Source organism: Martes martes, assembly GCF_963455335.1.
Source record: "Martes martes genome assembly, chromosome: 3".
Classification (NCBI taxonomy): domain Eukaryota; kingdom Metazoa; phylum Chordata; class Mammalia; order Carnivora; family Mustelidae; genus Martes; species Martes martes.
In genome coordinates this window covers 188,990,593-189,015,329 of record NC_137890.1, presented here as the reverse complement: position 1 = coordinate 189,015,329, position 24,737 = coordinate 188,990,593, and the positions used below count along the sequence as shown (strand labels likewise).

At 37.1% G+C, this 24,737-nt stretch overlaps 1 protein-coding gene across 1 annotated transcript; it reads right to left on the bottom strand.

Moving 5' to 3' along the window:
* Positions 1 to 1,642: 1,642 nt before the first annotated feature.
* LOC308340329 (RAS guanyl-releasing protein 1-like) lies at positions 1,643 to 2,863 on the bottom strand (the record flags this gene model as incomplete). The annotated part of the gene is given in 2 exon segments (XM_080799460.1): positions 1,643 to 1,858; positions 1,862 to 2,863. Coding segments are annotated over 2 exon segments (1,218 nt in total), but the record flags the coding sequence as incomplete, so codon positions are not given.
* Between the last annotated feature and the right edge of the window lie 21,874 nt (positions 2,864 to 24,737).

Here is a 24,737-nt window from a genome sequence, read left to right as displayed (position 1 = left end):
AATATAAAAAGATGACTGGCACTGTGTGTGATCAGGAAATTGCAAATTAAAACAATATACCACTACAGACATATTAAAATGGTCTAAATCTGGAACTATGACAAAATCTGGAACAATGACAAAAATCTGGAACAATGACAAAAATCTGGAACAATGACAAACATCTGGAACATGCCGCTGAGGATGTGGAGCAGGAGAAACACTCTCATTCCTGGTGGGGATGCAAAATAGTACAGCCACTTTGAGAGAGTCGGGTGGTTTCTTGCAAAACTAAACATACTCTTAGCATAAAATTCAGCAACCCTGCTCGTTGGCATTTACTTAAAGGAATTGAAAACTTACATCCACTCGACGATCTGCACAAGGATGTTTACAGCAGCTGTAGTCATAATTGCCGAAACTGGGGAACAATCAAGATGTCCTTCAGTAGGTGAATGGATAAGTAAACTGTGGTGTATTCAAACAATGGAGTATTAGCACTAAAAAGTGAGCTATCAAGCCAAGAAAAGGCATGAAGGAAACTTAAATGCATACTAGTCAGTGAAAGAAGCCAATCGAAAATTCCAAGTACATGACATTCTGGAAAAGGCAAAATGATGGAGGCAGGAAAAAGATCCGTGGTCTGTGAGTTGTGGGGAGGGCGGTATGAATAGGCTGAGTACAGATGATTTTAGGGCAACGAAACTACCCTGTATACTATACATAGTAGCATAGGCAACCATTTCTCAACCCAACAATAAAAGATAAAATGGAAAAATCTTCAAGAGATGAAAGCCAGTTAAAATTCTGTCTGGTAGCTAAGGTAAAATTAATAGGATGGTTGTCACACACACTATAAATACCTCTGAATGAATCAGATAATAACTAGATTAAATAAATCTATTATTCCCTATCACTAGAAACTAAAAATAACTATCACTTACACTAATTTCCTGTCTTCTTTTATTCACTGTTAAAATTCTTATATTAAAAAAAATGTATTTGTTGTATATAAGTGCTGTTACTAAATCATTCTTTAAAAATATTTAGAGAAGAGGCACCTGGATGGCTCAGTCAGTCAAGCCTCCGCCTTCAGTTCAGGTCACAATCCCTAAGCAGGCTTCCTGCTCAGCGGGGAGCCTGCTTCTCCCTCCCCCTCCGCCTGCCACTCTCCCTGCTTGTGCTCTCCCTCTCACTTTCTCTCTCTGTCAAATAAATAAAGTCTTTAAAGAAGAATGAGCACTAATGTAAACTATAGACCTTGGGTGATAATGATGTGTCAATGTAAGTTGATCAGCTGCAGCAAATGTACCACTCTGGTGGGCATCTTGATAATGCGGGAAGCGATGCAGGTGTGGGGTAGGGAATATATAAGAAATCTCTGTACTTTTCTCTCAATTTTGCTGTGAACCTTAAATTGCTATAAAAAAAACAGTCTTTAAAAAAACTAAGTAAATAAATACACTGGACACAGATTTAAGGAATCTGAATTGAATTAGCCAAGTTTAGGAGGCCAAGTCTATCCCAAACTAATATGCAAATTATAATTACTTTTTTGCATTTTTTTTTTTTTTACTTCCGCGAGTTTCTATTAACTGAGCCAGTATCTGTGAGGCTGCAGGGAGTGGTGGGTGGCACACAGCTCGTCCTTAGTAATTGCCTCCTATGGGAACCTCACCGTCAGCAGGTGCACCAAGTCCTTGTTGGCCTCCAGCGGTGGGGCCACCTCTTGCAGCTGGACCAGTTCACTGATATGATTGTAAAGGGCCAGCAGCCTGTGGACGTTGACCTTCCCATCTTCCAGATAGTCGGGCATGGCTTCGTACAGGGAGATGAGATCCTTGAGGTGCACTCCCAGAAGGGTGCACTCCCCATAGGCTCACCGGTAGTTGTCACAGTTTCTACAGGAGGACAGCAGTTCAGTCATCTCACCCAGAGCCTTGTTGATCTCGTGCGGGACGTGTGAACTTGTCTCCTTGAGCCTGGAGATTGAGCTGTGACAGAGTCCGCCTACCACAGCCGTCAGGGTATTGAAGTTCTGTAGCTGGTGGAGCTTCTGAGCCACCTGGATGAACTTGATGAAGACTTCTGCCCGGAGCTGCGGAGCAGGGCGGCCGAGAACCATCAGTTGTACCCACTGGGAGGTGCCGTTACACGGGGCAATGGACCACTCCATGGTGGGGTTCTCCTTCACACAGCTATTCACAAGGTAATTCGGATAGTTGGAGAAGGATATCCTCCGGAGAGACTTGAACTCCAGGTAGGTGAGGTGCTCCGACAGCTCCTCTGGTTCCAGATGGTCAAAGAGCAGGGAAACTTTACATTTCTTGCTGGCGTTTGATTTTATCCTTTGAGTCAGTTTCCGGGACCAGTCACGGACATTGATTTGAGTTGTGTCGGGCGGGCGGCAGTGTAACTCCTCACCACTAGCCTTCACCAGTTCCTGAAACTCTTCCATAGTGTTTGTCAAGCCAGCATCCATTTTAAACATGATCCAGAATTCTGTTATCCAGTACCTTACAAAATAGCAGAGCTTCAGGCAGCGCCCTGGGGAATTCTTCGCCAAGGCATCCTTATAGAGGGTGATGTCTTTCTGGAGCAGTTCGGCAGAGGAAATGATAATTCGGTGCATAGTCAGCATGACTTGCAACAGCTGGTTACTCCGACACAGGTTTCCATCCCCATCGAATGACTGAATGCAGCTGTCGATGAGCTCGTCCAGGCTGGCTCCTTTGGTTAAGTGTCCCAGAGACACCATCATTCGGAACTGGGTGATCTGGGCCGGGAAGGGATGGGAGGGGACGGGGCTGCCGGCGGGCTTCGCCTCTAGTCTGGCTTTTGTGGCAACTCTGCAGCCATGAGAAGGTGGGGGTGGAGGAGGAAATCATTCAACTGGTTTTAAGCAAAAATCCAGAGAGACACTCTACCAAATTCTAATTATCAGCACAGGTGGTGAAATTGAGATTATCTCCTAGAGGGCCAAGGAATTCGTTAATGTGATTTCTTTATAGTTGGTGTAAACTCTCAATATGTGTAGTATTGTTCCTTTATATGATATCTTACTGAAATGGCATTTCTAATTATTTAAGCTCAAACCAAATTCAACCTAATCTTATCTAAGGCATTAAATTAATGCTTTTTTGTATGATTTTTGAGTATGTTTAACTGCCATGTGTTTAATATCTATTTAAAAAAACTTCATATCTACTAATATCTGATGAGCACAAATGATCACCCAAGCAAAGCATTCCTACTATATTTTCCCTAACCGAATTTTAGGAGGTCCCTGGACAATAGTATAAGAAGGACAGATACTTTCATTGCCCAATTCTTCAAAGTTGGCTGTGTCCTTGACATATGCAATAGATCAATACTTGGCAGCCTTTAGTTCATGTCTGTCTTCTTAGAATATCATTACCATTAACCTCCATACCTCTAATTCTTAACCATATTCAAACAGTAAAAATGTCTTTCGTATGTCTTCAATCAGATTTTAGACTTCAGACTATGCCAGTGGAAATGTTGAGTACTTATCACATTCTTTTTAGGCTTCTACTTAATCCCACACTACTTGTCAATGCACAAACATAAGGTTTTCTGTTGAAAGTCCAAATTCTGGGCTCCAGAAGGCTTTTAACATTGTTATTTACATCATCAGAACTCTCCACGAAAATCCTCAGTATGTGTACAACTTGGAATGTGTACTATATGCTAGCCCCCGCATTAGGTTCTGGGCAGTTGTAGGTGAATTAGTCATGGTTTTAACCTCTAAGGAGCTTAATAATAATACCTTTGTTTATAAAGCTCTCTCACACATATTATTTTCATTTAATCCTCACAATGTCTTTTGATATTATACTAATAATTACACTGTGGTCTACCTCGTTACAAACGAAAATGAATTGAAGTATTGACGTGGCAGATTTAATCAGTTTCACTATTCTAGTAATCAGAATCTGGTAGACTGTTTCTTTCATAGTCATTTGCATGCATAAAAGAAGTTGTTGCACAATGGCATATCATTTCTAAAATAAATAATGGCTATCCACTTTAAACTTTTGTGTCTTCATGTATTTTTGAAATTTTTTATAATAGGCATATATTGCACTCATTGTCAGGATTGTGTATATATCTTGTTTTCACACTCTTAGGTAGATGCTTAGTTCAGAGAAGCCAAATGAGGTCATACAGATCTACTTACTAATGACTTTGTTGCCAAAAAAAAGTAATTGACCGATTCCCTGACCTCCTACCTCTAAGACAAACATTCCCCTTAAATTGGTAAAGAAGTTCCAACCAAAGTTTTCCCAGGTTGCTTTCCCCACATAAAAAAATTATTCTTTGTTTTATATATATTCTAGTACAAACAATGTTTCAATTATAATTTTCTATAAAACCACCCAAATAAACAAAACAGTTTACTTATTTATTTAAAGATTTTATTTATCTGTCAAAGAGAAAGAGAGCAGCAGGCAGAAGGAGAAGCAGGCTCCTGGGGCCTGGGATCATGACCAGAGCCGAAGAAGACACTTAACCAACTGAGCCATCCAGGCGTCCCAACAAAACAACTTAATCATGCTCCCATAAACATTTCTCATAATTAAGTAATCTATTCATCTACACTCTATTAAACATTAATGAACAATCTAGCAATTGCTATTTCTTACCGTTGATAGTATTTAAATAAAAATAAGTACCTGAAAGTTAAAACGATGCTACTGGCAATTTTGCTCAATTATATAAATAAAAAAAATGCACTAGTTTTACAGATAATTATTTGGAGGGTTAAGAAAAAGCAAACTGATAGATCACAGAAAAAATAGGATAATTAAAGTAAACTGATGAAATGAGTTCATTTGAACTTGTTTTACCACTAAAAGTGAAGAAAATTGACTGCAAATATTTTATTGTGCTATAAGTGAAAGTACACAGAATTTATGAGTATGTAATTTTCCTCCCTTGTGATATGTGTGGATGTGTGTGCATTTACACATGTGTGTTCATGTTTGCATGTGAATCTGGCTTTTTTTTTTTTCTTTTTCTTTCTGAAAGGAAAACCTCTTGATTCCCTCCAACTGAAGCTGTGTCGCCAGAAAATAAAGGATTAGCCAATTGGTGGTGAGATTTTGATAACAGTGGTGAAATTCTATGATCCTAAAGAGGAGTTGCTTTTTAAGGCTTAGCCAAGATAAACAGTGGTTTGAGAAGCTGGGGTTTCAGTGTAAGAAAGACTCCACAGGCCTGCTGTTACTAAATGCAAAGCAAATAACAGAAGCAGGTTGAATGCACTCCATGGGTTTTTGAAAGTAACTTGATTCATAATAAAACAGTGCTTAAAATCGTGAAATTTCTTTTTTCTTTTCCTCTGGAAAAATTGCACTGAGCTTACTGAGGTATTGTTATTGTTCAAAAAAAAAACCAGTTTTATAAAGAAATGTGTTAGAATCAAACAAATAGATCAACTAGTGTTATCACTTATATAAGAAAATATGCTACCATAAAAATACCCTTAGGCCTTTTTCTGACTCTGTATTACAGGCTTCTAAAATTAAAGCATGGTTCAAAGTAATACAAACAGAGTCACCCTCAAAAGGCTTTTTGCCTTTATTAAGTCCTCTTCTCTCCATGACAAAATTATCTTCTCCCTCCTGTCTCTAAAAAGCAATCTCATCCTAGAACATTTCAACAGATGCTACCTTTCCTATCCCTCTTGGCTCAAAAAGACTGCCTAATACTGAAATATATTTAAGGCTGACTCTGTCAGACATCAGATTTTACTCTTTCAAAATTCACTTTGCTGTCAATAATTCCAGGCTGACATCTAAGAATTTTCTTTATTGGGAGTGAGAAATATCAAATGTCTAATATGAAATTGCCCCCTAGTGGAACAAAAAGCTCTCATGATAACCATCTTTAAGAATATGGGTTGAATCATATGTGCTAAATTTATTTCAGTTCTCTTACTTTCTGTGAGGCGTAGGGTTGCAAGAGAACAGAATAATCAATGTTAGTAATTATATCTTCCCCTTTGTAAAAGAGTAGCAATCAAATTCTACATCTCAGTCAGGACAATCTGCCAGGACGAGAACAAGCCACTTCACCTCCAGCCCTCCCATCTTCCTTCATCCCTCACAATTATTTTCTTGAAATAATGTCAATTTGACACAAGGAATATACCATAAAGGAAAATAGTAATATCCTATTAAAAGATACAATGTGCCCCAACTGAAGATTTTATCCATGTTGACTAACACGTAATCAATAACACTTTGTTTGCAAAATTAAGTCAATATGATAAATTTAATCCTTAACCAAATGATTAACATGACTTTTTAAGATGACAGATATAATCTTTCCCAACACATCTTAAGAAATTCCATTTTCCAGCAGCGCCTGGGTGGCTCAATCCTTAAGCGTCTGCCTTTGGCTTAGGTCATGATCCCAGAGTCCTGGGATCAAGTCCTGCTTTGGGCTCCCTGCTTGGCAGGAAACCTGGTTTTCCCTCTCCTACTCTCCCTACTTGTGTTTCCTCTCTGTTGTGTCTCTCTCTGTCAAAGAAATAAATGAAATCCTTTAAAAAAAAAAAAAAGAAAGAAAGAAAGAAAAAAATTCCATTTTCCAAAGAAAATTTCCCTTAATATAAATAACAGGCCTGTAAGAAACACTATAGGTGCAATTTAGTTATTTATTTATTTTTTAAGAGAGAGCGCATGACCAGGGGGAGAAGCAGAGGGAGAGGAAGCAGCAGGCTCCCCGCTGAGCAGGGAGCCCATTTAGGGTCTCAATCCCTGAATTCCAGGACCACCACCCAAGCTGAAGGCAGACACTTAACAGACCCAGGCACCCCAGGGGTAATCTTTCCTCTTTTTTTTTAATGAAGTAATTACTTAAGTCTTAAAATACTGTTTTCCAAATAATTAGCAATTTCAAAATATTTTGAAACAAAATGTATGAATAATTTCTCCTCCTTTCATTCTACATGAAAACATAACTCATGGAAATGCTTACTAACGAGAAAAGACACAAAACCAGTAAGATAGTATGTTATCTCAATTCTAGTAATTATTAGACATTGTTGTAAGAAACCTGTAGTTGATAATTAATAAAACTGATGGTCCATTAACATTCTTAGCATAATCTTTCCTCATTCTCTTTTTCCTACTAAATAGCTAGTCTTAGTTATTTTCTTTTTTTACAACATCATATTTCAGACATCGAATATTTGATATCAAACTGAAATTCTAAACTTCAGTCTGCGATGATGGCTACAATTTCACTATTCCATCCGTATTCTTGGGCCATAATACCTTGAAGTATTTGCAATAATACTACTGTAGTCATTCTTATATATATAGTATAAAAACAGTATTATAGGAAGTAAGATTTTATTTTTTTAAATATTTATCTATCTGAGAGAGTGTGTGTGCACATGGGCGGAGGGGCAGATGGAGAGAATCTTCAAGCCGACTTCCCACTGTATGGAGAGCCCTATGTGGAGTTTGACATCAGGACCCAGGAGATCATGACCTGAGTTGAAACCAAGAGTCAGGCGCTTAGCAGACTGAGCCACCCAGACGCCCCACAAGTAGGTTTTTTATTTAGATCACACAATGGGTTTCTGCTAGATTTAGTACCATGGGGAATAGTAGAGCTTGCCCTACTGAACTGAGCCATAAACATATAGGGGCCTGCTTCTCCCTTTCCCTCTGCCTCTCCCCCTTCTTGTGCTTTCTCTGTCTCTCTCTCTCTCTCAAAAGTATAAACAAAATCTTTAAAAACAACAACAACAACAACACAGAGATAGGAGCTAGACACAGATGTGGTAATAAACCAGAACGTGTATATAGAAGGATGTTTTCAATAGAGACGGTGAATAGAGACCTATGGAGAGCCTTGTGCAGAGATGTCTTGTCCTTGTGCCGAGATGTCTTATTTGTATTTTTAGTTACTTTTCTGGACTAACCGTGGTTCATGCAAAAGAAGAGAGTCCTAACCAATGTGAAAGAGCGGAGCTGAAATCTTGACTCATTAATTTTACCTGCTTGTAGTCACAAGCATAAAAGCATTAGGAACAGAAACTAAAATATACACTCTCTAGCAAGAGTGATTAAATGAGCTGGTGATAGGCTTAAAATATAAGAAATAGAAAAGCAAATAACAGAAGCAGGTTGAATGCCCTCCATGGTTCACATTACTGAATCTGAAAGTCCCAGGAATCTCTATTTATTTTTATCTTGTTCCAAATGTTTACTTATCCATTTCTCCCAGTGTTTTTGAGACAAAATCTATCTAAAAATTCATTTTATAGACCATAAAATAGAAGATGAATTTTCTACATATTTGTTCATTGGTTGTCCAGTACTCTTTACTGGAAAATCGCTGAAGTTTCCATACCTTAATTAGAGGGAGGGCCTAGCCAATGTTCAGGATTGTGTGTAGCAAGCTGAGTTTTTAGTAGTGAGATACATTAGACATGAACAATGGGTTTTACATTGCTAGTTTCAGTGCAGTAGTATTTATTAACTCAATAACGTGTCTTACAATCAACGGTCAATTTAAAAAGTGGAACTATGGTACATAAATCCTAGAAATTACGAATAAACGGGCTTATACTCGCACAACTCAAATAGTGTGGACATATTCAGCAAAAGGAAGACACACTACTCAAAGTCTGCCATACTGTAGATTAAAAATCCATAAAAATAGGATTAGTGTATAAACTACATGGAACACAGCACAATTTTGAATGATGTGAATAACAGTTGTAGATTAACCAGAAATGGAAAAATAAGAAATTTAATAAATATCATTAATTTGAATTATTATTATAATTGGGTTATAACAGTTTATTTAGAAACAGATTCCTACTAATAAATAAGTGGATATGTCAGTCCAGGTAGTGAGTTCCTATGTTGTAAGATTTTTCAACACAGGCACCATGTTGGCTTAGAAAAGCAGTATACTGCTTACCATAATTAATGCTCTCGGCAACAAATCCTTTATTAAATTGGTTTTTCAATTCTACATGGGGAGTCTGGGTGGTTGAGTCAATTAAGTGTCTGACTCTTGGTTTCAGCTCAGGTCAAGATCTCAGGGTTGTGGGATGGAGCCCAGCCTCAAGCCTCGTGTTGGGCCCACCTTGGCTCTGTGCTCAGTGCTCAGTGGGGAGTCTGCTTGAGATTCTCTCTCTCCCTCTTCCTCTGCCCCTCCACCCTCTGTCACACATGTACACGTGCATGTTGTCTCTCTCTCCCTCTAAAAAGAAATAAATCTTTAAAAAAGCAAATTCTACAAAGGTAAGGTAAAATAGAATATTAAGTAGGCATATTCAGTACACTGAATTTAGGTATTTGCATTTCCTTTAATACTTCTATCGAATGTAATGTAAAATATAGCAAAAAAAAGACTGTGTTATAACATAAGTAATACACTGAGAAAACTGAAAAATTCTTGTAAGACAAATTAGAGGTAGTGTAGTTAGTAAGTACGGCCTGTGAAGTCAGACTAACTGGGTTTAATTTAGCTCCATCACCCACTAGTTATGTGACACTGTAAAAGATATTTAATCATCATTTGCCTCAGTTTCCTCATTTGTAAAATGAGAATGTAATTCTAAATGTCCTTCTTCGCAGAACTGCCATGAGAATTAGATGAGTTAGTGATCTAGAGCCCTTAAAGCAGAGCCCAGCACATGGTAGAAATAATCAGTAAATGTTAGGTCTTATTATATAATTCAATTTCTCATAATTTTCCTGTCTTTGACAATTTTTACAAAATGATTTAAAATCATGACACACAGAAATTTCAAATAAAAATTATTGAAACAATTGTAATAACATTCTTTTAGAATCTAAATTAGAAGATTTTGAAACTTACAGGCTGGCACAGCCAATGACCAAGTAGTATATTCCAACTCTAAATTAGCATGTCTAGAATTCATATTTACTCAAACTGTTTAAAGATCTGGCATTCTTACTTCCTCTTCAGGGGATCTTAGTGCTTATTGAATCGATCAGATTGTGATTTCTTGTTAGCAAGAAATCACATAATCCTTGTTTTCTAACTTTATATGAACCTGCTAATTGATGTTAGTGAACTGCCTTGGTGCAGACAATTAAGTATAGACAATTTTTTAGAAAAAAAATTAAATGCTAAATAAGCATTAGGGATTATAACCAATATTCCACAAAATTCAATATATTTTTGAGAAACTCTAGAGATTACAAGAAAGTACAGATGTGATAAATACAAAGTAGAAATGTCTACATCAGTCAAAACATCCAAAGTAAAAATGGACATTTCAGTGAGATTTGTAGATGCCTGCTTTATATGTCAATATGCCTACATCGCATCTTCTGCTCTCCTTGTGGCAACAGGTATCAAACTGGATTATAACCATTGAGTACAAACCCACTGTCAACAACATGAAGCTGAGACTGTATGTTGTAGACACTTCTGTACCTGTAGGGTTGGCTCAGTTGGAATAGGTACTTAATAAACATTATGATGTAATGAATAAATGACATTAATTATTAAAATGCCTGACACCTATGATAACTTTAAATGAATACAAAATAGTTGATCACTTCTACCATTCTGACCCTAAATACAACTTTTAACTCCACCTTTATGTCATTCAACTCAATATTGTTTTTTTCAGATGTTTGGTGCATGAAAAGTCAAGCAGGAAGATGGTAAACATTCAGAAAGTTCAGTACTGATCTAGGGCTTATATCAATGTTAATGAAGTAGTACAAATTTTGGCTGAAATCAAATATAAAACACATTCTTATAATCTCTGTGTATGCGAACATGTGCACAAAATATTTTCATTCTATGGAGGCAGAAGGCCAAAATAGTTGATTTTTACATTTTTTATTTGATGCCAAAGAATAGTAATTGCAGAAATATTTGCACAAAATACATTCTGTTCTGCACATGTGATATTTGGGTCAAATTTAAACTTTGCATGTGAATTCTGGAAGGAGTAACTAAAATCTGAACATCGACACCAACTTTAAAATAAGAGATTCTCCCAAGAAAACTAGTATAAATATGCCTATCATTCTGTAATATGATGTGTTTCTAATTTCTCACACAGTCTTATTAAAAATTGTGTGAGTACATAATATAATTTAGGAGGGCTTTCTTTTCATATGCTTGGCATCTCCAGAGGAGTTAATATTTGTTCTGTGGATCAGTGAGCACTAGAGATAAAATTAAAGCTAATGCGTAGATCTCTTTTTCATCTAAGAAATCCCTTCTAAGCCTCATTGACTGAAGGCCTAGTGTATGTTATAGGACGTGGGGAACAAAGGAGGAAAATAAAAATGAAAAGTCTGAAAAAAGTCCTACAATTCAGTCTCTCAGTTTCTGTAATTTGATTTTATATACTAACTTGCTCTTCCTATTAAATATGCATTTTTTAGTTTTCTATAAAAACAAATTAAGAAACAAATTTGTTTATATGTTTTTAAATACCTGTTTCACCACAAAAATAAATTTTAAGAATTAATAATTTAAGAATTAAAAAGTACTGTAAATATTAGGATAATTTTTTAAAGGAATATTCACTCTCATTTTCATTTGAAATGCACTTAAGTAGTTCCAGTAATGTTTATGAAAGACTCCACTGAGTGGTTTTCTTTCTTAACCACAGTTTATGTATCCCATGACAGTCACATGGGATACAAGCTCAGTAAGATATGTTTTTATTCTTGTTTAGTAAACTTTCTTACACAGTAAGAGAATTCCCAATTATGTATTTTAACATTTATGTGAAGATAAAAAGTTGGCTATTTGTACATAGAGTTTTAAAAAATATGTTGAGCAAATCACTTCTGTGTGGATATACTTCCATTGCATAATAAGACTTTTTATGTTTTCTAAAAGATGTTTTCTCAATTCAACGGAAAATTATTTCAAAAATCATGAATTAGACTTCTTTCCTTTCAAACCATACAGAATTTGGATTTTAAGACTATGTTCTATTCATTTTAAAGGCTTAAAATAAGAAAATGTTTTTTCATGAAAGTCCAAAATGCTAACCTGCATAATAATCTGCATCTTGCAAAAGATTATAATAAATGTTACATATGAGATCTATTCTCATCAATGCTTTTTCTAGTAATCAACATTTTGAGTAGATAGCATAGCCTATTGAAATTTCTGAAATATACATATATGTCTGTGTGTGTCTTTGTGCATACATAAAATATTTAAACATTTATCACACACATTACAAGATAAAGCAGGTATAACCATTTATAACTCTTTAATGTGGTGTAACTACTTGAGGACTTAGGCTGCCTTCCTTTGGAAATTATTCGGAAGAACTCATGCCTGCCTTTTAAATATCTCCTTATAGGTTGACTAATCTCCTAGTATTTCAGGTTAATTTCTAATACTGGATATAAAAGGGAGAGCAATTTTAAATTAATGAGGCATAGATACATTCAAAGGGGAGGAGAGAAATATGACACCTAAAAAGCAAAGGAGCCCTACCTAGCCTATGTTACAATGAACGTCAAGTCAGGCTACCTTGATCAAGTATTCACGGGAGACATAAAAGTTAAAAAAGACCAAAAACAAATAAACAGACAAACAAAAAAAAACACCCTAACAATGATAAAACTGGAGGGAAGCAAGACCAGCTTCATACACCATGTAGTCACGACCAAGTACACACTGCCAATGTCTATAACATGGCAGGCAAACCACTTTCATCTATCTCAATATTTAAATCATATGGCAAAATACAGATATGTTGAATTATTCGAATCATTCATATAATAGTATGGTATTTTACTAATAAAAATTTTATCTTTAGGAATATTAGTGTGCCCACTCTTAGGAATAAACATCATGTGTGGGATCTCATCAAACTCTCTACTGTCCATTTGTAGTTAATTCAATGGAGAAAGCTTTTCCCTGCTACTGAAGTTCTCCAAGCTCCAGGATTATTTTATGTGCACTCTTAACAATACACAGGTCCATGGCCTCTATAAGATAGACAGTAAAAAAGTAAATCAGCATTTAAAATGGCCCAGTCCAAGATATCAATCAATTTTTATCCAGTGCTGAAAGCCACTCACTTTGTCCCAGCAATGGTCAGTAGTTGGCTGACGACCTACTTTGGGACAAAAGACTATGGCTTCTTGTTCTTTCAACTTCCATTTTGTATTCACCACCTGAGCTGTGGTTTGGATCCACAGTGGGGTAAAGGAAGGGAGCTGCTAGAGATAAGACACGAAAGTTCTCACATGGCTGGGGGATGCTACTCTCCTAAATAGACTATGGCTCTTGTTCCAATGGTGCCTCCCATCATCCTCATGTTTTCCTCGATATGGGGATCCACGCTATTCTTGACTCTCCTTGTTAAAGACTCTTCACCCTTTAGGAGATCTCTTTGGCAAAGATTTAATATAGCCCCAAACCATTTCTCTCCCCGGAGACAGCCACATAGAATCAATAACTCAGCACTCCCTGTGCAGCCCTTGGTGGGAGAGCTGTGATTTCCCGACCCATTGCTCACTCTCCTTATTACCCTCAGGAGTGAGTCAGACACAAGTCTATGAAGTCTCCCAAATCAGAGAACATCTCAAACTCCCCAGGTCATCCTGTTGGAACCTATTTTATCTACACTTGAGATAAAGGAAGCAGCACCCTCTACTTTTCTCTCTGTGGTGAAGTAGCTTTCCTCAGGAAATCTATTCACAAATTCCCCAACTACTCTTTCTCTCAATGTATTATGCTCCTCCAAATGATGCTTGTTTCTGTTTGCTTGTTTTTAAGAGTCATTGAAAGCTTTGAACTTGGAGCACCTGCGTGGCTCAGTTGGTTAAATGTCTGCCTTCAGCTCAGGTCATGATTCCAGGGTCAAGTTCCCTGTCGGACTCCCTGCTCAGTGGGGAGCCTGCTTCTCCCTCTACCCTCTGCTTACACTCTTTCTCTCTCTCAAAAATAAAATCTAAAAAATCTAAAAAATCTAAAAAAAAATATTAAAAAAAAAAAGCTTTGAACTTCTTAGGAAATTATTTTAAAAACTCAAACAGTGTGAAAGGGGAAGGGTTTTCTATCCTGCAGTGGGTCTTTACTGCCCATGCTCTGTGGTCATTCAGATAAGCACTATAGTTTTTAAATATTAAGTGGGGAGATAAATATAGCTCTATATAGTGTCTATAATGTAACCCTTCATCTCACTATTCTAGCATAACCCCCTCCCCACCTAAAAGAGAATAAGAGAAGGAATATGAATATCCTAGCCCAGCTTCTTTGTCACTACTACTATGACACAAGCATGGTCTTGGGGCTAGGCAGAGGCTGAGGTCAAGGATGACCTAATGAAAAGTAGAAAATAAGATTTAAGGCACTGACACCAAGGAGACTTTGCTTCTAATACAAACTCACTCATGTCTGTATGAAAACTTTTATATTTATCTTGGTATAACTGAGTTTAATTAAGATATTTGTTCAATCTTGACCTGCAAGTTAGGTCAGGGCATTGTTTTCAACATTTTTACTCCTAATTTTATTCCACATTTTACCTTGGCATTTTGATCTTTTTCTCATTAAGGGACACACAGAAGGAGAGATAGTATTTACTAAACGTTATATTGGAGAGAGAACCCACAATTCCACAGTGGATTAGAGTTACAATTCTGATTGCCCCCTTAAATTACTCTGTTTCCCAAATGTAAAAATAAGACAATCAGGTTTACTTTGCACAATTAAATACAATAACTTTCAGGAAAGAACCTAGAACAGAGCATTCTTCCTTTCCTCCTTCATTTGCTCGGTCTTTTTTTTTTTTTTTCTTTCCTGCCTTCTCTTTCTACTTTTATTTCCCTTTAAGTTTTCCTTCCTTCCTCTCTCCCTTCCTCCCTCCTTTTCCCTTCCCGTCCTCTTTTCTTCCCTTCCTTCTCTCCCCCGTCTCCCTTGAATTTTTTAGGCTATTTCTTCCGCTTCTTTTTTTTTTTTTTTAGTTTTTTTTTTAAGATTTTATTTATTTATAACAGAGATCACAAGTAGTCAGAGATGCAGGCAGGGAGAGAGAGGAGGAAGCAGGCTCTCCGCGGAGCAGAGAGCCCGACGCAGGGCTCGATCCCAGGACCCTGGGATCATGATCCTGGGATCATGACCCGAGCAGAAGGCAGAGGCTTTAACCCACTGAGCCACCCAGGCGCCCCTCTTCTGCTTTTAAAAATCATACTATACGGGTGTCCCTGACTCAGTCAGTTAAGCATCTAACACTCTTAATTTTGGTTCAGGTCATGATCTCAAGGTTGTGAGATGGAGCCCACATCAGGTTCCATGCTGGGCAAGGAGCCTGCTTAAGATTTTCCTCTCTCCCTCTCCCTCTCTGTCTGCCCCTCCCTGCCCGCACACACGCTCGCTCGCTCTCTCTCTCTTAAAAAAAAAGAGAGAGAGAGAAATTAAAATCATACTATATATGTCCAGAGATGTATAATATTTTTATGCAATTTTTCATAATGTGAGGAATAAAATTCTGAACATATTTATACCTACATAACTAATAACCTCTTAATTTACTTGGTTTAATGAGGAAATAGTTTTAAAATGAAGCTCAAATATAAACCTTACAGGTAAATTATATTTTGTCTTTATTTGCTATAGATCTTACACTGAAACAAGTGTGTAGTAAAATTGGTCACTGCATTAATATCTATCTCAAATTGCAAATAACAAATTTAGTCAATAACATCTAATTATTATGATTGCACTAGATTAAATCGAAAGGAACTATAATTATAGCATGGATGCAATGAAAGCCTTTGTATTACCACAGCATTTCAATGTTTCATTAGGATGCGTTCAGTCATCCTCTGGCTGTGCTATGAAATGCAGGGATTCTTCGTTAATGTAGACTAATTAGAATGAAATTATAAATGGCTTAAGAAATTGTAAATAACATTATTTCTAAGAGGTATTCACAATTATATAAGCTAACAAATCTTGCTAAGTTAAAATTCTTGACTTGTTCTAAAGGATGTCATAGGACAGTGCTTACTGACATAGGAAGAAGGTATTGTAGGAGAAAGAGCTTGAAAAAAAGGAATAGGAAAATAACATTATGGACTTTATATGAAGAATACTGACTTGAGAAGAAAGGCAAATATCTCACTGATTGATGAATGGATATGAAGCCTGAAGCCCATTCTCCCTTCCAAATTGTTAGATTCTGATTATTAGATATATGTCAAAGAGTAGCGTGTAAGAATAAATAAAAGGAAAAAGTCGAAGTTACTGGAAAACATCTGTTCCATTCTGTGTCCTGGACATCCATATAAACACAGGCTTCATGAGAGAAATAGGATTATGATAGCAGAGTTAGAGAATGTCCGGTCCATCTCATTCATTTGATAAATATCCCAAATAAATTACATAGGGGTTACATGACTTGCCCAAATTGGCAAATATATCTAATTTCAGGTTGGCATTTAGGCACAATTGACATACGTTCTTCCTATGCCTAAATCTGTTAAAAGTTTTTATCATAGGGACGCCTGGGTAGCTCAGTTGTTAAGCATCTGCCTTTGGCTCAGATCATGATCCCGGGGTCCTGGGATGGAGCCCCGCATCAGATCAGATTCCCTGCTTCTCCCTCTCCCACTCTCCCTGCTTGTGTTTGCTCTCACTGTGTCTCTCTCTGTCAAATAAATAAATAAAATCTTTTTTAAAAAAGTTTTTTATCATAAAAGGAAATTTACTTTTTAAATGTTTTTTTCTGCATCTTTTGAGATGATGATTCTTTTCTTTTATTCTGTTGATGTGATGTAGCATACTGATTGACTTATGTATGTTAAACCGTCTTTGCATCTCAGGGATAAACCCACTTGATCATGTTGTATGATCCTTTTAATGTGCTGCTGAATTTGGTTGGTTGGTATTTTATTGATAATTTTCATACCAATATTCACTGGAGATATGGACCCATAGTTTCATTTTCTTTAGTAGTGTCCTTTTCTACTTTTGGTGTCAGAATAATGCTGGCCTTATAGAATGAGACTGATTGTGTTTGTTCCTTTTCCTTTTTTTTGAAGGATATGAGAAGGATTGGTGTTAATTCTTTAAATATTTATTAAAAAATATCAGTGGAGTCATCTTGTTTTGAGCTTTTCTTTGTTCGGAGATTTTTGATTACTGACTCAATCTCCTTATCAGTAATTATTCTATTCAGATTTTCTATTTCTTCCCGATTCAGTCTCGGTAAATTGTACATTTCAAAGTATTATTTCATTTCTGATAGGTTGTCCAGTTTATTAGCATATAGTTGTTCTGAGTGGCCTCCTATGATCCTTCAAACTTCTGTGGTATCAGTTTTAATGTCTCCTTTTTATTTTTAATTTTGTTGATTTGTGTCCTATATCTTATCTCCTTTGTTAGGCTAGCTAAGAGCTTGTCAACTTTGTTTATCATTTCAAAGAACCAACTCTCAGTTTGGTTAATTCTTTCTATTGTTTTTCTACTTCATTTACTTCTGTTCTAAACTTTATTACTCTTTTCTTCTGTTAACTCTGAGCTCTGTTTTCTCTTCTTTTTCTACTTTCTGAAGGTGTAGAGTTAGGTTGTTTATTTGAGATCTTTACTGCTTCTTAAGATAGGTGTTTATTGGGGTGCCTGGGTGGCTCAGTGAGTTAAAGCCTCTGCCTTCAGCCCAGGACCCTGGGATCGAGCCCCACATGGGCTCTCTGCTCAGCGGGGAGCCTGCTTCCTCCTCTCTGCCTGCCTCTCTGCCTACTTGTGATCTCTCTCTGTCAAATAAATAAATAAAGTCTTTAAAAAAAAAAACATAGGTGTTTATTGCTATAAACTTCCTTCTTATAACAGTTTTTGCTATATCTCACAAGTTCTGATATGTTATGTTCCCATTCTACGTTGTATAAAGAAACCTTTTTTCCCCTTTAATTTCTTTTTGATTCACTGGTTGGTTTCCCAGTGTTATTTAATTTCCATATGCTTATAAATTTCCCACTTTTCCACTTACTACTAATTTCTAGTTTTATGCCACTGTGCTGAGAGAAGATATTTGATATTATTTCAATCTTCTTGAATTTGCTTACACTTGTTTTATGGACTAAAATATGGTCAATCCTAAAAAATGTTCTATGTGCCTTAAGACAAATGTGTATTTTGCTGTTGTTGAATAGAATGTTCAGTATATGTTGGTTTGGTTCATTTGGTCCATATCATTGTTCAAATCTGCTGTTTCCTTCTTGATTCTTTGTCTGAATGCTCTGTCCATTCTTGAGAGTAGGGGATTGAAGTTTCCAACTATTATTATATTAATGTTTATTTCTCCTTCAGTTCTGTTAGGGTTTTTCTGCTTTATATATTTAGGTGTTCCAATGTTGAGCACATGTTATTTATAACTGTATTATCATCTTGATGTATGGACCCCTTTGTCATTATATAATGGCCCTTGTCTCTTTTTAAAGACTCTTACTTGAATGTCTATTTTGTCTGGCATAAGTATACCTACCCGTTTTTTTTAACTATTGTTACAAATTTCTTGTAATGTCTTTTCCATGTCTTCACCCATAGTCTGTGTCTATCTTTATTATTTTTTATAAGTAATGCATTTTTTAAAGACTTATTTATTTGAGAGAGAGAGAGAGAGAGTGAGTGCACGGGGGGAGGGCAGAGGGAGAGGGAGAGAATCTCAAGTGGACTCCTTGCTGAGCACTGAGCATTGAGGCCAAAGCAGGGCTCAATCTCAGGACTCAGAGATTATGACGTGAGCTGAAACCAAGAGTCAGATGCTTAACCAACTGCAGCACCCAGGTGCTCCTGTGTCTATTTTTAAAAGGCTAAAGTAAGTCTCTTGTAGGTGGTATATTGTTGGATCTTGGTTTTCTTGTTTGTTTGTTTGTTTGTTTGTTTGTTTTAAATCCTTCATCCATTTTATGACTTTTGATTATAGAATTTAATCTGTTTATATGAAACTAACCTATCGATAGAAATGTAACCATCGATAGGTTTACTATTACTATTTTGTTCATTGTTTACTTGGTTGTTTTTTTGTAGAAACTTTGTTCTTTGTTTCTTATCCTGCTACCTTTTTACTTTTAAGATTTGTCTGAGAGAGAGAGAGAGAGAGAGAGAGAGAGAGAGCACAAGCAGGAGGGGTAGAGGGAGAGAGAGAATCACATGGGGACTATGCCCTGAACTCAGAGGCCAACTCAAGGCTCAATCCCCTTGAAATCACAAGTTGAGCCAAAAGCAAGAGTCAGATGCCCAACCAACTGCACCCACCCAGATGCCCCATCCTGCTACCTTTCTATGTGTTTTGATGTCTTTTGGTATCAGTATGCTTTAACTTCTTATTGTATTCCTTTGTGTAATTAATATAGGATTTTCCCATGTGTTTGCCATGAGGCTTACATAAAATATCTTAAACTTATAACACCCAATTTTAAGGTGATAGCAAATTAATTCAATAGAATTCATAAAATTTATATTTTTACTTTTCCTCCCCCTCACGTTTTAGGTTATTGCTGTTAGAATTTACGTGTCCTTTCTATTGTATTAACAATAACAAATTATTGTATTTATGTTACTTTTTCTATTTTTTTAACTTTTACACTAGGGTTGTAAATGAATTATACACCATTATTGCCATATTGCAGAATCTAACCATGACTATATATTTATCATTACCAGTGACACACTACCTTTTTAATGTTTTTTATAATGTTAATTAGCGTTCTTTTACCTCCCTTAAAGAAATCACCTTATTATTTCTTGTAAGGCAGATCTAATGATAAAGAATTTCCTCAGCTTTTATTTGTTTAGCAAAGTCTTTACCCCTCCTTTTTTCTGAAAGACAACTTTACCTGGTATAGAACACTTGGTTAACAGTTATTTTTCAGTGTTTTGAAGATACCATCCCATTCTCTGCTGGTCTGAAAAGTTTCTGTTGAGTAATTCACCAAAGACCTTATGGGGGTGCCTTTCTATGTAACTTCCGTCTTTTCTCTTGCTGTTCTTAAGCTTCTTTCTTTGATCTCGACTTTTGACAATTAAACTGTAATATATTTCGGTGTAGCCCTACTTTGTTTCAACCTATTTGGGATCTTTTAGACCTCATGGATCTGGATGTCCATTTCTTTCCCCAGGTTTGGAAAGTTTTCAGCTATCGTTGCCTTCAGTATATATTCTGTTCCTTTCTTTTTCTCTTTTCCTTCTGAAATTCCCACAATGCAAATATTGTTTCTTTTCATTGTGTCCCATAATTCCTATAGGCTTTCCTTATTCTTTTTCATTCTTTTTCTTTTTGCTCCCCTAATTTCTAACGTCCAATTTTCCATGTTGCGGGTTCCATCTTATTCAGGATTGATTCTATTTTTGAAACTCTCCATTGAATTCTTCAGTTCAGTTCTATTTGTAACTCTAGGATTTCTGTTTTTGTTTTTGATGGCTGTTATTTCCTTATCAAACTTCTCATTTTGTTCATGTATTATTTTCCTAATTTTGTTTAGTTTCCTATCTGTGTTTCCTTTTGGTTCATTAAGCTTCCTTGAGAGGATTATTCTGAATTCTTCAACAGTCCAGTGATCTCCATTTCTTTAGGGTTAGCTTTTGGAGTTTTATTAGTTTCCTTTGGAGGGGTCAAATTTACCTGACTTTGCATGATCCGTGATTCCTTTTGTTTCTCTCTGCACATCTGAGTCACTGGGTTCCCTTCTCAAGCTTTACAGGTTGGCGTTGGCAGAGACAGTTCACCAGTCAGCTCAGGTTGGGCTCCTGGCTATGTCTGCTGCTAATGCTCTTGTGCAGTCGGAGCCTACCATGGTCTATTTTGGGGTGAGGCAACTGTTAGATAGGACTGCTGGCTTGGGGCGCCCATTTAGGCACCTGCCCTTTTCTCAGGTCATGATCTCAGGGTCCTGGGATGAAGCTCCACATCAGGGGTACTACTGAGTGCGGAGTTTACCACCTCCCACCCCCGCCGATGTCTGTGCTCTCTCACTCTCTGTCTCTTGCCCTCTCTCTCATAAATAAATAAAATCTTTAGGGGAAAAAAAAAAAAAAGACCACTGGCTTGATTCCCTACCTAAATAAGGCTGTGGGATTGGTTTTGCAGCTGCCTGGATTAATAGGTGGTCAGGACTGGGTACTGTATTCAGTAATAAATGGGGCAAAAAATTAGCTTCCCAACTCCGGCAGGGCAGCAGGAAAGGACCCAGGGCCTGTACAGCTATTGTTTGGGTACCCAAATCAGGCCAGAGTGTGCACTAACTTTACTAGTCAGATGACACCATTGGTTTTGTTTTGCAGATGGGGAAGCCATGGGCTGAGCCCTTTATTCAAGTGCCACTGTACTTCCGGCTATTAAATGGGCCATGCGGCTTCCTGTGTGCTCTGTTTATGTTCCCTGGTTAGACAGAATGAAGGCTGCATTCAGTAATAAGCAGAACTATGAATTAGATTTCCTCCCCGGTACAGTGGGAGAACCCGTTCTAAACTGGTAAAGCTCTTTGTTGTCTTAACTGAAGTAAATTGACAAGTTCCTTGACCTGACAGGGCCAGTGGTTTTGTTCTGCAAACTACCCGCTCTACCTAACTGTCTCTTGATTAGAATGCCACTAGGTTACACAGCTTCTAGAAGTTGTCTCCAGGGTTTCTGGTCTGATGGGGCCAGAAGACACTCTCCATAGCCGGTGGGGCTTTGATTCAGATCCTTGGGTGGGCAGGAAGAGAAGGGGCCACTCCAGGCTACGCTCAATTTCCCAAACACCTTCTGTGGTATAGAGGGTCCAAGACTTACCTTAAGCCTTGGCTGTGAATTAATCCCCCAGCCTGTGTAGTATGGGAATGTTCCATTCCTGGCATTGTCTTTGCTCTGGGGGCTATCAGTTCTGCCCATCCATTTCTCAGCTGCAGTAACACTCTTTCTCTCAAACGGTGATGGAAGACATTCTCTACAGAGGGTGGGACTGTGACTGGGCAGCATAGCTAGGCATGGACAAATTGGGCTTGAGGACCAGTAAGTTTTTGTCTGACGATACGCACCAGGCAGTTCTGCACCTGCCAAGTTCACTGGTCACTGTGTACCCTACCTTGGTTCTGCAGATGAGCAAATCTGCTGGATGGGGTTACCACTTGGGCAGAGCAGTTATGAACTCAATCTGCTAAGATTTGTGTGCTGGTATTTTAAGACCCTTTCCTCTTATATTCCTCTTAGAATCACACTTAGATTCACAGTGGTTGTGCCCTACAGATTTCCCTATAATCCCTGTGGTGTGAGATAAGAGTAGCGGCTCTCACAAAGCAACCCACAAATCTGGGCAGTCTGACTGTCCCTCCTGGGTTCTGTTTCCCCATTGGAGGAAAGTAGTCAACATACAGCCCCTTCTCTTACCCTTCTAATGCAGTCTGTCTTGGTCTCTGAAGTGCAAAGGTTGCTTAAGCCTCACCCCTGTTCTAGGGTTCTCTCAGTGGTATTTTGCTATTGAACAGTTGTTATTTGTTCTTCTTGGGATGTGGAGCAAAGTCAGGAACAACCATGTCACTATCTTGGTGATGTCACTTCCCCTTTTGCTTTTTATTAGTCATCAACCACAAGCAAAGAAGTGAACAGATAAACAGAGAATGTGAAATAAATAGCAGGTAATTTTCACAGGAGAATGCAATAATAGTGATTTTACCCAACCATTTGATGGGAGAAGGAAAAGTATATTTCCACAAATAGTTTCAAACCAAGGCAAAGTGTGTACTATATATCCAAAAAAAAAGAGAAAATTGCCAAGAAAAAGTAAAAAAGAGCAATACTGAAGTACTGATCAGAATGAACCCCAGGTGTACAGATTTATTCAAGTCTCTAAAACAATGGCACGACCCAGGAAGACATAAGATGAAATGGGACTTCAGCAATATGATTCAAGATTAATAAAGCATACCATATCCAAAAGATAAAACCATCCAATCACTACCTTTTTTATTTATATAATTTCTTCCAAAAATATGTATCACAGAATAAGTGTCTGAAATAGGAGACTCCCTACCTTATTAAGATCATAAATGTCGGGGCGCCTGGGTGGCTCAGTGGGTTCAAGCCTCTGCCTTCGGCTCAGGTCATGATCCCAGGGTCCTGGGATCGAGCTCCGCATCAGGCTCTCTGCTCAGCGGGGAAACTGCTTCCTTCTTTCTCTCTGCCTGCTTCTCTGCCTACTTGTGATCTCTGTCAAATAAATAAATAAAATCTTTTAAAAAAAAAGATCATAAATGTCTATAACAAATTGTAAATTCCCATACTTAAAAAATGTAATGGGTGAATATTATGGAAGAAGGAAAAAGCGTTTTGTCTGATTCATCTCGACATCCCACCAATGAGCTAGAGATAGAGTGTCTCCTCCTTTAATGGCTGAAGAACAGAAGCCCTGAATATACAAGCATACAGTTTCTGCAAGCATGCACAAGTACACATGCACATACACACACGTGCACACACTCACACAGCAGAATAAGTATACTTATCTTCTAATCATTTGGGTTCTAATAGCAAACCTTACCTTTCTCTTGGCCTAAAGCAAAGGCTTGGAAGGAATTATTTGAGTTAATATTTCATTTCAATCTAAACTATAACAATATTCTTCTTTATTTTCACTTACTCTTGAATTCAAAAGCACATCTCTGAAATATCGCAAGTAGCAGTAGCCTATAAATATAAGATGGCCCATAAGATAGAAGAACAGAAATTGTAACTCTCTACACAGACCTTAACCATGAAACAATAAGCTTCCACAGAAACTAATGATTCCATGTAATTTAGTTCCCAAAACCCATGGATGCCCTGACTGCCCCCCACTGCAGGTGCTCTACTCTAAAAACAATGAATCAGAACACAGAAAAATAACATTTTATCTCAAGTATACTGAAAGGATCACACACATATCACCAAACCCAGTACGTAAACCAATAGTCAAACACTCAATTACATGTCAGTCACAACCATGAGAACTTGGATGGAACAGAAACCAGTAGGTCATAGACTGGCAGAAAATAACCTTGGAGCTTTTCTTGCCATGGTAGCAAACACAAGTTATTCTTTGTAAAAAACTGTGCAGCAGCATTTTTATTACGTTATGTAAAACTGTTTATTGGTTTATCTGAAAGACACAGATACAATTAATTCTTTTGTAAAATAGTTCATTATTAGATTAATTCTATCATTTCATTTAACGTTTGTGACTGGATTAGATTTGCTGAGTTCTTATAACAATCTGTCCTTCCCTATTATAATTTTTCATCTTACCATACAAATAGTAGCACATTAATCAACAAAACTCCAGTTACTTCAATATGAGCCATTTCATGGTTCAGTGAGTTAAATTACAACTTGAAATATTCCCCGGTCAAGAAAATTTACTGAAGTTACTTAGTCACTATCCTGTATCTCTTGTCTTCATTTATGAAATAAACAAAATTGTGAAAGTTTTTATTTTCTAAATGGGGAGAAAAGTCTTCATATTTAATGGCATATTTATATGGCCCTTTCTGCCTAGATAATATTACGAATTTCTGATGGAACAGTCATTTTTGGTACCATGGAACATTCTTTTAATGTTAACTTAATAATAGAAAAATAGGATTTCTTTCATTTTATAAAAAGCTGTATTTCAAAGGCCCTTCTTTCAAATATATTTAATAGGAATATTACAAATAGTTTTTATTTCTTTGTTTTCTGAGTTCATCTGGGCACAATCTTATCCTAGCCTGCAAAATTCTAATAGGTA